The following is a 15,354-nucleotide window of genomic DNA, read 5'->3' as shown; positions in this document are numbered from 1 at the left end:
TCACAATTTCAAAGCCTGCAGCTCTACGTTTGATTTCCAGGCCTCAATTACACGTAGCACAGTGAACTGGCCTAGACAGTGCTGTCATTCAATGCCTCCCCATGTCAAAACATCTATTTTATTTTCATAAGGAAAGAAATACAACAGTTTTGTGGTAAAACTATGCATTGGAAAAGAGTGTACTCATTATTATTCCATTCAAATTGCCCTCTTTAAAAACCTTTATATCTATCTCTATCTTCAGATAGAAAAGAAGTAAAAAAGAAAAAGACTCTTTTTAAAAAGCCTGTGATTTTACATTTAATACTTTTCAGTGGCTTTAGGATCCGACTTTCAAATAATTGTCAGAAAAACTTCCCGAAGTTTTTCAGTATGGAATATGAAAATCCTTTTTGCTTTGTGTCCTGCTTTCGCCAGAAAAGATCTTGTGGTTGGCTCTCTGTTGACAGTCTTGTTGATGATTCGCATATATTGAAATTCAATTTAACTCCTTTTCCATGGTTTTCTTAAAGAGCTAACCCTTGTTTGTGACAGCAAAGGAGCAGTTTTGACTAGACTATACCCAGGATTTAGTGAGTCAGATTAATTAAGGAGCAGTTACTCTTACATAGCCACTTGGAGATTTTTTTTACTTTGAGCTCTTTTACCCAATTTGAGCTTTTTTTTTTACTCTTTTTTTTTTTAATTCATGAGAGAGAGAGAGAGAGAGAGAGGCAGAGGCAGAGGCAGAGGGAGAAGCAGGCTCCCCGTGGAGCAGGCAGCCCGATGCGGGACTCGATCCCAGGACCCTGGGATCATGACCTGAGCCGAAGGCAGACGCTTAACCGACTGAGCCACCCAGGCGTCCCCCCAATTTGAGCTTTTTATTTTAAGTCACAGCAGGCTGTGCCGAGTTATTTTCCCCCTCTTACTGTATTATCTGCAGTTAGTATTCAGGTAGCATTTTGTTTTTCCAAATAATCATATGACTGTTTATAACTGCTTTAAAGTTTCAATATTATAGGATCTGGTACAGTGTTAGAAGGAAATGAAGAAATCACATTATGAATTGGACAACTGACACTCTTAAGAAATTTGCTCAAATTAGAAAACTGCTCATAATTGCTAAAATGACTTGCTTTAGTCTGATACATTAAGGATGCCGTAGATTTCACCTTTTTTTCATTAATTAACAAATATTTACCAAGCCCCGGGAACTATTCCAGACACTTGGTATAGAGCAGTCATAAAACCCAGTGTCTTCCTTGCTTTCCCAGGGCTTACATTCTAGTGGAATTTGCACATAAACATTCTTTTCCCATACGTAGTGTTTTAAGTATCTTCTCCACCCCGCAACATCAGCCTATTTGTGTCTTCAACCTGACTAACCAGTAAGCTTAACTTTCGACTGAAAAACAGTGACAGATGGTCTGTAACCACTGATCTTCTTGGAAGTCTGCAGCAATTTCACAGCTATTAGAAGGGAAGTTTACAAATCAGAAGTTAGTCGGAGGGAAGAGGAAGAGACAGGATGGACAGAACCTTGGAAAATAATATCAGAATTCAAAGTCACCTGAGTAAATTGGGGAAACAGCAAGAAGCAAACAGAATAGGCTTCAGCAAAGACAAGTGAAATGCAGGGCAGCTATAGAGAAAGACAAAAGTAACTTTGCACACTAAAGACCCAAGAAGACAGGTTTTAGACAAGTTTTCAGTTCAGAGATCTAGGCATTGACAAAAAGCCAGTGTTTTTGACATGGTAAGGGCCACCTTTCAAAGGTACCACTGAAATGACGAAATGAGAGTGGGGACTGTAGGAACCATGTGATAATGGCTTGTTGCACTTGTTTGGAATGGAAGCAGGATAAATGACTTCTTGCAAGCTTTGAATATCCATGGAAAAAGGATTGCCTTCTTACTCTAGGGATATCAAATGACAGATAACTGGTTACTCAAACATATCCCTTATTCTTTCAAACTAACAAATCCATAAACCTGATCCATAACTGATTCACTTTCTATCAGGAAAAAGGCCCTGAATACCAATGATAAAGAAAAAAGCGTATTTTGTTGGAAAGTTTTAGACTATTTTTATAAGTGTTTGTGTGGGTGTAGGTTTAAAGGCAGGTGGATCTCTAATTGTGACTGCATGTCACTCATTAGGCTATAGATCAGTATCTGATCTGGATTGCACCCAGATTTGAGGAAGCACCTACCAAAGCCATGTGGCTGGGACTGAATGTTGTTGCATTTAGTCAACACTGTGTCACAGCATGGCATTTCTGTGATTGTTGCTGGCCTTTCCAACATGAGTGCGAATTGATTAAAAAACTCAGTGTTCCTACGTTAGTAGTTTAATAACAGTGTCTTCAAGTACATTCAAAAACTAGAAAATACTTTCAAGAACTGGTTTAGAACTTTATGCTAGGAAAGCTATAGCCAGATGGATTATCTGTCACAATTTTGATAGCTTCATTAGAATTCAACTACAGACCTCCATTTTTGTATGATTAAATTTTTTTGTCCTTATATTTTAATTTTTTATAAACAATGATAAACAGAAAACAAAATACTGAGTCACCGGCTTTTTGCTTATGTTTGGTTCTTCCCAACTCACCTGTTTCTTTATCCTAAAGCACCTAACAAGTATATTTATTCTTTTACATTGGTATAGAAAAATATATATATAGATAGGTATGACAAAGGAATATTTTCTTTTGTAATCCATATGAAGCAAGGGGGGGTGAGTAGCATGCAATTTTTACAGCTTTGTTGTTTTTTAATTGGTCCAAATTAAGTCATATGTAGTAATGAAGGAAGATGTATAGAATACAGATGTAAGCCCCAGCCATAAAGGTCTAACCCTTATTCGATGTGTGAAAGAATGTAATGATTTTGAGCAATTTTCTATTTTTAAGGTTTTTACCCTGGTTCATTTTAAGTTGTTACACATTTCATTTTCTATTGAAATTCTTAGAGTAATTTTAGAAAGTAATCATTTGTGTTGGAAGACTAACTTTCCTTTTTACTTGAAAGAAGCTACAATAATAAATGTTAGGTATCAGGTACAATTTACAGGTAATTTGCTTTTTAAAAATGTTGTGCAAACCCAATCTAGTCTCTAACAGTCTTAAATTTGTGTAACATTAATGATACACATGTTTAAGATTTACAATATTCCATTTCTTTTTTTTTTAAGATTTTATTTATTTGTCAGAGAGAAAAAGACAGAGAGCACAAGCAGGGAGAGCGACAGAGGCAGAGGGAGAAGCAGGCTTTCCCGCTGAGCGGGGAGCCCCATGCGGGACTCCATCCCAGGACCCTGGGATCATGACCTGAGCTGAAGGCAGACGCTTAGCCAACTGAGCCACCCAGGCGTCCCTACAATATTCCATTTCTTATTTAAAAGGCACTATAGCCAGCTCCTTGTAGTTTTCCTTGCTAGTATTCTATATATTTAATTTATCAGTGGAAGTTAATAGCCTGATTGACTCATTGTATGATAAATTGAAGATCTGCCATCTCACTGTGTTAAAACCATTTGAATGTATATGTTGTACAATTTCAGCAAATACTCATTTAATAAGTGAAAAATTCTGTGCTAGTCCTGTGCTAGTTCTTCACAGGATGTATAGAATACATACGTGTGGCTTATTTCCTGTAAGAATTGAAACCTACCATCTCTAGAGATCTGACAAGCTATATTGTCCTGTAACTCTAGAGGTGTTCACTTACCCATATTTGAGGTTAAAGTATATGTTATTTGGGGCGCTTGGCTGGCTTAGTCAGTAGAGCATGCAACTCTTAATCTCAGGGTCATCAATTCAAGCCCCCCCCGTTGGGCATAGAGCTTACTTTAAAAAATAAAAAACAAGATAAAGTATGTGTTATTTGATTGGTAATTTACTGTATCACAAAGAGCTATGATTTCAAAAAAAATATTAAAACTACCATGGCCAAGTTTTTTCTTCTCATTTTTTTTACATTTTCTACAAATAACATTTTTGTTTCATTTATAGATTAGTTATTATTTTGAGATAAACATAGATCCACTTACAGTTATATGAAATAATGAAGAGATTGCACACCTTGTGCCCAGTGTTCCTCAATAATATCTTGTATATCTGTACTACAAAATCACTGCCAAGATATTGACCAATATCTAGCAATCTTGTTCAGATGTCTTCAATATTAATTATATTTAATTGTATTTGTGTGTGTGTGTGTGTGTGTTTAGTTCAATCCAGTTCTATCACAAGAGTGTGTTGTGTTATAGCACTGTAGTCAAGACACAGAGAAGCTCCATAACCACAAGGAAGCCTCATGTTGCCTCTTTATAATCATATGACCATATCCACTTCCCTCCCCCTTGCATCTTTAACTCTGTCAACCACTAATGTCTTCTCTGTTTCTATAATTTTGTCATTTCAAGAATATTATATATATATATATATGGAAATATATATGGAATCATTTAGCACATAACCTTCAGATTGTCTTTTTTACTCTCTATTATTATCCAGGGATTCATCCAGTTTGTTATGTGTATCAATAATTGTTCCTTTTTATTGCTGAATAGTATTCCATTGTAAGGATGTGCCACAGATTGTTTAACCATTCACCAGTTGAAAGATATCTGGGCCGTTTCCCATTATGGACTATTATAAATAAAGCTGCATAAACATCCATGCCTAGGTTTTTACGTGAACGTAAATTTCCATTTCATCTGGGATGAATGTCCAAGAGTATGATTGCTGGGTGGTACGGCAACAGCATGCTTAGTTCTATAAGTAACTGCCAAACTGTTTTCCAGAGTAGCTCTACTATTTTACATTCCCTCAGCAAAGTATGAATGATCCAGTTTCTCTTCACCCTTGTCAGCATTTAATGTTGTCACCACTGAAGTTTTCAGCATGTTATCAGGGTAGTGATACCATACTGTTGTTTTAATCTGTATTTCCCAGTAGCTAATAGCAATTCTTTTCATGGGCTTGTTTCCACCTGTATATCCTCTGCTATGAAATGTCTATGTCTTTGGTCCATTTTCTAATTGGATTGGGTTTTTGTTTGTTTTCTGTTTTGGGTTTATTTTTTTATTATTTTTTTATTTTTTTAAGATTTTTTATTTATTTATTTGAGAGAGAGAATGAGAGAGAGAGCATGAGAGGGGGGAGGGTGAGAGGGAGAAGCAGACTCCCCGCTGAGCAGGGAGCCCAATGCAGGACTCGATCCCGGGACTCCAGGATCATGACCCCAGCCGAAGGCAGTCGCTTAACCAACTGAGCCACCCAGGCGCCCTGGGTTTTTTTAAATTGTTGTTGTTGTTGTTTTATTGTTGACTTTCAAGAGTGCTTTCTATATTCCAGATAGTAGTCTTTTGTTGAATTTGTTTGCAAATATCCTCTCCTGGTCTGTAGATTGTATTTTAATTCTCTAATATGTATATTGAAGTTACCATATACTTGTGTTTAACCTGACTATCCCCATACAATTTGCATTTTCCTTTCCTCAGTCACATTTTCTTTATCATCTAACATAAACATGCATTCTGCATCCATTTGATACATGGCTTAGTTATATTTAATCAAACTGTTCCTCTGATCTTTTGCTTTTTTTGGTTAAGGAGTTTTGGAAGGTGGGAGGTTGCAACTCATACTGATGATATGTTATAACTAAGTACATCTACTCATAAAGAGATGAAATAATTTTACTTTGTGGCTTTGCTGTGCCAAAGTTGAACAACCAATTGGAAAATGGAAAATGGAATTATATATGTGCTGGATATTATGGAGTGAATATTTTTTTAAATATTTTAAAATAATATCCATATGATTATTTTATCAGATTTGTAAATTCACCTAATTAGTATGCTTACTACGGTGTACTAATAAGAGTGATTATACTTTATTTTATTTCAATTTAAGGAATTCCTTTCACAGAATTTTAAGAAATGTCAAATTCTTCTGTTGTGTCAACAACTGCTCTCCAAATGAGTGTTTTATCGTAATGTTGCCTTTTATTCTTTTTTTATTTTCATTGAGAACAACACAATCGTTTCGGTGAATGAGGGAATGTTTTGTTTATTTGGCTTTTCTTTCTGTGTTTTAATTTTTTTTTCCAGCTTTTGTTTTGTTTTGTTTGTATGGAAGACTATATTTTGCTTTTTTAATTTTTTTTTTATTTTTAGCAAGCATGGGAGTATATTCTTGCTTATATTTTGGGAAAGAGAACACCCTAAATGTGGCTTAATCAACATTGTAAACCATTTTCTTTCCCAGTGACTCTCAGATATGTGCATTATTGGAAACATGTGTGCTTTAGTGGCATATATTTTTGAGTCTAATTAGCTGCCTGCCTGTAATCAGGGCTGTATCAACTGTTGTCATTCTAAATGTTTCCTTTCTTTTTTTCAAACACATTTGCCTGATTGACCTTTTTTTTTTTTTTTTTCTCTGTCTCTCTATGGGGCTGCTCCAGGAGCCATGGCTAATCATCTTATAAGCAATGCTCTGCTTCGTCCGCATGGTACTAACAATCCCTATAATACATTGCTTGGGGAACCGGCGGTCTGTAACAACCCTTCTGTCAGCATGTACAACGCACAAGGTGTGCTGGAGTTTATCTTAATTTTTTCAAGTGAGAGTCCCATTTTATGTAGCTTTATGGCCACATTCTATTTTTCTTTCCTTCCACCTGCCTTTTCTTTCTTTTGGAAGCAGACACACAGACTCCTTTCGCCTTCCACCCCTCTTGGTGCTTTTATTTTCCATTTTCCTTAGGTTTTCCTTAGTAACCAATGGATTCCTTCTTTCTGATAAACAAATGCTTGATTCATCAATCTGTGTTTGTTTCTCTGTAACGTTATAAAATGTATTGTGATGTGTCAGTGCTTTTCTTGTTGTTGATTGATTTCTCTATTAAATACCTATGTATTTATTTTGAGAAATGAGATATTTGCCTAAGGTAAGTAAGATAAAAGAAGACTTGATTCAAGAGTCTTAATGTTATAAGACCAAGAAAATAATCTTAACATTATTAGGCCATGAAGCACACTCTAGGCGCAAGGCATTGGTACTGGTGAAGCACTCAGGCCAACTCCATGGAAAATTACATTGAACTAAGCCGTGGAGAAAAGAGCCATTCAGTTTGCTACTGAGCTGAACAATAGCAAGTCAGGTTCTCCACTAGCTTGCCATTGCCAATGTGAGCTGGCTCAGGAACATCATGATTTTTTTTTCTACTGTGGCTGGGTGCAAAAAACAAGGCTTTGGGATATGGTTCTTCTGAATATCCTCCGGCTTTAAATGATATACAAATTTAATTGCATCTCAAACAAATAAGTATAAATCTCTTTAAAACCACTTCTACTCTGTTTGGACATGGCTTTACCTTTTCTAAGAATAAAAAAATGTACTGGAGCACAAGAGATTAAAAATATTCGTATCATACGGAAGAGACCACAGGAAAGAACTATTCAAATAAAAGTTTCCTAAAAGAAAAGTCCTAGTTAGGGATCCAATTATGTAATATTATATTTGAAAGAAAATTCACTGTAACAAAGAGGCTTAAGTGGTTCTTTGAAGTTGGATGTGATAGATTAGCAGTATTTAGCTTTCCCAGGCAATTTTGAATAGAATTCCTATTACTCTCTGTGGGAATCTTTGCATTTTCTTTTGCTTCTCAGTCAGAGGTAAAATATCAGTGTCACGAGTGCATAAAACTTGGTGTGAATGGCCATTCCTTAAAAGTGTGTGTGTTACAGCACTGCCATTGGGTGTCTAAAACCTTCTGAGGTTCCTAGGTGACACCTAGCCAGATACATAGGACATTTTAAATTATTTCAAAAATACTGAAGTCAGTAATACAGAAGTGACTTCAGGAATATGGTCAAACTGTTTCTCAGTAGGATGAAGTAATTAAGGGAACTTTAGATTTATCAAGTTTCATAAGGCCTGCCTGTCTAAGAATCACAGACTTTTAGAATCAAAAGAAGGGACCGGAGTTCACGGATCCTCTTCACACCACATTGCTGACGTGCTGTCAGCCTGTGTCCATCTCCTCTAATGGGACCCTTCTCACCTCAGGATTTCATACATTCAATTGTTGAAATGCTCCATTTGTTACATATATTTTTTTCCTTCCACTGAGCCAAAATTTGCCTCTGGCCAGAATGCTTTGATTTGCCCTCTAGAGTAAAGAAGAGCAAAGTATTCTTCTGCTCTGTCAATCCTTTTAAATACTTTTGAAAGCCGCTCATCTGGCTCCTTTCCGTCCTCCTTTTCCCTAGTAAAACAACCTCAGTGCCATCAATATGAGATAGTTTCTGGGTCCTTCTTTGTGGTGCCCCTTCTAAATTGTCTCTCCTTTGTCAATGTCCCTATTTCATTGTGGCACTCAGTAAAGTGTACCTTTCACAACACAACAAATGCAGCTTAACAGAGCAATTTAGCAGACCTTATGATGCTTGTTTTTTTTTCATTAAACTGACAGATAATTGTATCATTATAAACATTTTACAATGTGCTGACATATTAGTAAGTTTTCAGTAATGTTAAGTGAATATTTGTATCATATCTGCAAATTAAATCTATTCTACATTATTCACTTTATGTGAAGAGTTGTTAGAAAAACTGTAAAAAATGTTTTACTTATTTAATATTGTTATAAAACTAGTAAAAATTTAGATAACCTTTTGTTCAGCTTTTTTGATTATTCAGATATAATTTCTAATGTCTTATGTAATAAAAACTAACAATTATTAATCTATATGTTTTCCCTAATTCAATATCTGCCTTCTTGTCTTATTTTATTTTTACCTATATTATAAATTAGGGGATTTTTCTAAGGATGGAACACTACTATAAACACTATCAAAGTGAAATTCTCTCGACGGAAAATTTAAAATAATACCATATAGGTATAAAGTTTTATTCCTGTGAAATTTATTGCTGAATATTGCTCTTAAGATCATCAATAAATTCACAAAGTGTTCTTCTGAATGGATTTATTGTGTTTGTCAGTAAATTAAATAAGTTCTACTGACTTTTCTTAAAAACAAAAGTAAATAATCTTATTCATGTTTTTCAGAGTCAGAAGTGAAATTGTTTAATTGTTTTATGTTTTAAGATTTTTTTAAGATGTTAAACTATGGTAGTGCTTAAAATAATTCTTTTTACCACTGACCAAAAATAAATCTTAGTGATTGTCATATTGCTACTAATCTTATGCTTTCAGATGAATACACTTAATATTCTTACTGGCAAGGGGGAATCTTACTTGAAATATAGGTGACTCGGTATGTACTGGAGTGGTTTATGTTGAATTACCACTTGGTTCTGTTCTGTGCGTTCTCTAATTCAGTTGCACCAATGCCATCCAAGCAAAGAAGCATTTAGATTTAAAATATTCAGATTTAAAGTATCCATATTTGTTTGTCATGCCTTTATTTAAAATATGTCAAGATGTATTTATAGAGTTACTGAAGCATACAGAGTTAGGAATAAAGATGAGTAATATACTTTTATTATATTGGATTCAGATTCTGTCTGTGGAAATATTTACTTCATGCATAGTATTTCTGGATGATTATCTTCTTGTCAGTACTGAAGAATTCAATTTTTGTAAGATAAATCTCGCTATAGATTAACCTGTCAGCAAGACAGAAAATAGAGAGGATGTCATGATTTTACAAAGTAACTTACATTTTAAAGTAATTTAATTCTCCCCTCCAACTTAAAGAAAGACATATCCTTAGGGCAGGATATAATGAGGAATACATTATAGTGGGTAAGAATATAAGATTGTATTATAAAATATATAAATATATATATAGCTCTTATTTATATATTTATATATCTTATATATATATAAATATTCTGTTATGTTATATATATATATATATAATATATAAATATTCTGTTATGGCTTCAAAGCCTAAGGCAGATGTGAAGAGGACATAGATGGTAGTGGACAGAGGAAATCTATTAGATTTTCTTTCTCATCTCAGTTCTGCCACTGATTAGCAGGGTGGGGTTAGATAAGGCTCAGCCTATCTTGGCTGCAGTTTCTTCATCCCTGAAAAGCAGGGGTTGAACTTCAGTTATCTTCTCATGGGCTTTCCAGTTCTAAAATTCTGTCATTTAGGGAAGAAGCCATAATGAGCTTACAAACAATTTCCATCTGTTACTATACTGGTTTGGCTCTTCAATTCAAATTATTTTTCTAAAGTTATTTGGAAACTTTAAAAGAACTTTCCTCTCCATTTTGAAATATTGTTGGTCTTTTCTGAGAAGCAAATCAACTTTTAAGGGCAAAAACCATCTCTCTAAAGCAATGGTTAACTTATGACCAATTGGAATCTCCTCAAATGAGTTAGCCCAGTGAGCTTCCTGGTTTTTATTTTTGTGATGATTTAACTTTCCTGTAAACAAAATCAGCAAGAGCCGTCCTTTATGACCTGATTAAAATATGAGTGTTTTTTAAAAAAGAATTTTGTCAAAAACTAATGATGTAATGTATCGTGATTAACATAACATAATAATTAAAAAATTAAAAAATAAATAAATGAAATAAATAAAAAATAATTTTGCTAGGATCGTTTTTTAAAGGATCGACTCTAAAAATGTTTGATTGCAAATGATTGTGCAACAATCCAGAAGAAAACCTGATATTGATGGTGGTATTTTTCTTCCCCTCACGTTGTCTTGATACTGAATAATGGTTGGATTTAACCTTTTTTTTTCTCCATAGTTACACAGCTTTTGAATAAGAGTTCCAGAAATGACAGTTCTGATCAGTATTATTCACAAATGATAAGAAGCATTTGTATAGGTACAGTGGGGGAAAGATAACCTTTTTACATGAAGAGAAAAGATACATAAAGGAAAAAACTCACAGTTATGGAAACCTACAACTGTGTTTGTTTTTTTTTTTTCTCTGTATACAAGTTAAAGATTTTATTTATAATTTTACTGAAAAATTTTAAAGTTAAATAACATTCCTTAGAAGCAGGTATGTTCAGACATACATAAACATAAAAATATGCAATATTGAAATAGAGTTGTGGGAATCGTCCTGGCTGGCACTCAAATCTTTACTCTCCTCGGTTGGTGTGATAATCTGAACTTTAAAATAAATGTGTTTTTGTTTGACATTTATAAACTGTGCAAATGCTTATTAAAGACTCATGTTATTAGCATGTGTTAAGGGGGATTTCTTATTTTCTGACTAACATTTCAGTATTTTTAATTATGATAAACCATGTAACACAGACTCATGAATTTTGGGGCAGTGGAAATTATTTCCTTTGACTCTTTTTTCTGCATATCATCAATTTGCTTTTTACTCATGTTTCTTCTACTGTCGCTGTAAGCTTACTTGTTGTTTTTTCTTTCCTTTTCTTCATGCTGTCGTTTAGAGCCCTACAGAGAGACAAGTATGGGAGTAAAGCTAAACATTGCATATCAAATGTAATTTTTTTTAGTTCACTTTTATTGCATCACATATAGATGATGTAGTTATTAAAAACAGTTCATCTCACAATTTAAAAACTAAAGAGCCTTTGAATCGACTTATATAAATTTATGTTAATAGAGATTAGACGCTTTTGTTGTCTGATTCTTTTATTGTGTCACATGATCAACATAGTTGTTAAGTCTCATGTAATGTTTGTGTGAGTTAAATTGTTTTTAAATTAAGCATTTATTTTTGCTAAGTAATGCATAAACTTTTAATTTTTATTAGTACATTCCATCATACAAATGTATGTCACATGCAACATACCCACTTTATTTTACTATGGCTGTTTCCAACCTGTACCTAATGCATTGACAACAGAAGTAATACACACGTTTCAATGCATCAGTCACTCAACCATAACCATCCAGCATACCATAGCGGCCTCCACAGCAGCAATCACCCATCACATATGGCCCTTTAAAGAGCATTTACTTTTATTTTTCTTAACATTGTGGATTTGTCTACAAGATATCTTATAACATGAAAATAAATCGCTTCACCCTATGTCTGTGATGGCTGCTTTTTAATGAATCCTTTATGCGTTCCTGTTTTTGGAAACTGTTACTTGAGTACAGAGTATGCATCAGAAGTCCATATAAAAACTGATACATTTGGGAGACTTTATTTAAACCAGCAATGAATGAGTTCAGTTTTGGATAAACGTAACTGCATCACAGATATAGAATGAATGCTATATTTTCACAAGTTAGCAGTGTATTGAGAAGTTTAATAGAATTCTTCAATTAATTGTTCTGTAAAGAAATATCCTTTCTTATTTACGAGTATTGGTTAAATGTTTGTGTTTTCTTTCGTGGTTGCATTTTAACTGATTCTGGAACTATTATAGATTCTTGGATTTCTGTTTATTCAAGAGAATGCAAAAACCTTGAAGAAGCATGTGGTTAAATTTTATTTCACTGCAATTATTTCTTCCCAGAATAAAATGTTTAATCTCCTTTAAACTCAAAGTTTAATATATGCACACAAAGTCATCACTCATTATGGCATGGAATCTTTAATACTGACACTATGTTTTTAGGAATCAGATCCCTGTGTCTTTACACATTCTCTTGTAATATTATTATCTACTGACCCTAAACAATCACTAATGGGTTTATATGTAGGAAAAAAATTAGAAAGTAAATCCAAATATTTTTGTTTTGAAAACTCCTATGTGCAAATTATTTTGATGTGCCATTTATTTGACTAAGCATTATTTCATGAGTACATCACTCTGACAAATTTAACATAATCCTTTTGTGGTTTTGTGTGTAGGAATTAATTTGAATCTTACGAAATTCTATATCAAATTCTTAGAAAGTGCTTGATTCTCTTACTTTTGACCAGCATATTCAAAGCACCACACATGAATTATGTTAATATTATACCTATTTTAATGTTAAGACATGTAAAATTAAAGGTAATGAATTATTGAATTGACTTTGATGTGTATAAATTGAAAGCTACGAATGATTACACCAAAATTTTGTGTTTTTTTTTTCTAAGTTATAGCCAAATATGCTTTAGATAATATCAGGCAATGCTTGTGTGGAAATTGCAAATTCATAGGTTTTTAAAAATTACTATTTTAAAGATTTATTTTAGATACTTTTCCATTTATAGGGTTTCTATCAATTGCCCAAGTGTATATACAGATACGTACATATAGACTTACTAGTATTTTTTATTTATTTCCAAACATTTGATACTTAATTAAACATGCTAGCAATTTATACATACTTCATGGTCGGATGTTTTTGCTTTTGTGTTTGTGTGTGTGTTCTGTGGCCAATTGGATGTAAATGTCATAGTGTTCTGTAATCTTTTTCAGAGGGGCTTCTGAACAATGCCAGGGATACAAGTGTCATGGATACTCTACCACTGAATGGTAACCATGGCAATAGTTACAGCATTGCCAGTGGTGAATACCTGAGCAACTGTGTGCAAATCATAGACCGTGGCTATAACCACAACGAGACCGCCCTAGAGAAAAAGATTCTGAAGGAACTCACTTCCAACTATATCCCGTCTTACCTGAACAACCACGAGCGCTCCAGTGAACAGAACAGGAATCTGATGAACAAGCTGGTGAATAACCTCGGCAGTGGGAGTGAAGATGATGCCATTGTCCTGGATGACGCCACCTCCTTTAACCATGAGGAGAGTTTGGGCCTGGAACTCATCCATGAGGAATCTGATGCTCCTTTGCTTCCCCCAAGAGTCTACTCCGCGGAGAACCACCAGCCACACCATTACACCAGAAGGCGGCTCCCCCAAGACCACAGTGAGAGCTTTTTCCCTTTGCTAACCAACGAGCACACAGAGGATCTCCAGTCACCCCATAGGGACTCTCTGTACACCAGCATGCCGGCCCTGGCTGGTGTGCCTGCCACAGAGAGCGTTACCACCAGCACCCAGACGGAACCCCCACCGGCCAAATGTGGTGATGCCGAAGATGTTTACTACAAAAGCATGCCAAACCTAGGCTCCAGAAACCACGTCCATCAGCTGCACACCTACTACCAGCTAGGACGTGGTAGCAGTGATGGATTTATAGTTCCTCCAAACAAAGATGGGACCCCTCCAGAGGGCAGTTCAAAAGGACCAGCTCATTTGGTCACTAGTCTATAGAAGATGACACAGAAATTTAAGCCAACAGAACTGCTAACAGCTGGTTGACTGTTCTGAGTTGATATAAGCAGGGGTAATAATGTGTGTACTCCTAAATCTTTATGCTGTTCTTGAGAGACAAACACAAACTTTCAGACTTTTTTTTTTTTTTAAACTGGCATTTTTAGGTCAGCCCGGGGGAGAAAGATAACTGCTGAAATTCCCCTGTGCCCTCTCCTTTCCTGTCTTTCCCCCTCAGATGGAGACTTCATTATGTTAATGAACGAGATATGAAGAGAATGGCGCTCATTGTGGCCTTGTAGAATTCTGTTGTGTTTGTTCTAACATCTCTGATGCTCTGTTACTATAATAACAAGGACCTGATTTTTAAAAGGCCAGAATGGTTGTTCGAAATTAGTAACAGTGCTGCATCTAGATTGGAGTGCTGTACAAACAAACATAAAAACAAAGCAAAACTGCATCACATAGTGGTTTTTAGTCACTCACAACCTGAATTCACCGCAGCAGGAATAGCTGTGGAATACAAGATAAAACAACAAAATAATGAAATGGAGGGGAATTCTAGAATTATATGCTAAATGCATATTTTATGATTTGCTGTATTAACTGATGATAAAACTAATGGCAGAAAAAAATTGAACAATTTCTATGTAATGTACAGATACTAGCATTGCACATATAGTCAGCTTTCTGTTCCTCCAGAATTTGAGTCCTGTTAATGTAGTGGAAAAAAAGAGATATTTTCTTTTTCTTTCGTGCTGGTCTTGCAAGTTTGTCTACCAGTAAGAGAGCAAAGTTTCCTTCCTTTCTTCTTTCTTTTCTTTCTTCCTTCCTTTTCTTTTCCTTTTTTTCTCTCTTTTCCTTTTTTCTTTCTTTCTTCTTTCTTTCTTTCTTTCTCTCTTTCTTTCTTTCTTTCTTTCTTTCCTTCTTTTTTTCTTTCTTCCTTTCTTCTTTTTTTTATTGCTTTTTTTCTTTAAAATTTCACCTGGCAAAAAAAAAAATAAATAAATAAATAAAACTATCACTTTATAAGAATCATTTTCTAGTAATACAAATTATTTTTTACAAAAAAATAAAATAAATAAAATTAGACTTTCTTCCCTCACTATATATCTTTATTCAGTCAGAGTATTTCCAAGAGCATTTTTGCAAATTAGAGCAGGACGAACTTTTATGTTTACAGTGCACATCTGTTGTAATGCAAAGCATATTTGGCAAGCAGTTCAT

The 15,354-nt window shown here is 34.5% G+C and overlaps 1 protein-coding gene across 10 annotated transcripts in view; it reads left to right on the top strand.

The window, feature by feature from the left end:
- ADGRL3 (adhesion G protein-coupled receptor L3) overlaps window positions 1-14,294 on the top strand; it is a 512,753-nt gene extending 498,459 nt beyond the window's left edge. For 8 of the 10 annotated variants that reach the window (XM_044912942.1, XM_044912937.1, XM_044912940.1 and 5 more), the window contains one exon: window positions 13,328-14,294. In XM_044912942.1, coding sequence (XP_044768877.1) covers window positions 13,328-14,127 — 800 coding nt within the window. In that variant the 3' untranslated portion in view covers window positions 14,128-14,294. Of the gene's footprint in view, window positions 1-11,395; window positions 11,448-13,327 lie in introns of all 10 variants that reach the window. The other 2 variants (XM_044912938.1, XM_044912944.1) reach the window with 2 other exon arrangements.
- Window positions 14,295-15,354: the final 1,060 nt, after the last annotated feature.

The sequence above is a fragment of the Neomonachus schauinslandi genome, chromosome 2 (genome assembly GCF_002201575.2).
Source record: "Neomonachus schauinslandi chromosome 2, ASM220157v2, whole genome shotgun sequence".
Lineage (NCBI taxonomy): Eukaryota > Metazoa > Chordata > Mammalia > Carnivora > Phocidae > Neomonachus > Neomonachus schauinslandi.
The sequence above is the reverse complement of the archived record's forward strand: the minus strand, read 5'-3'. Positions and strand labels throughout refer to the sequence as shown.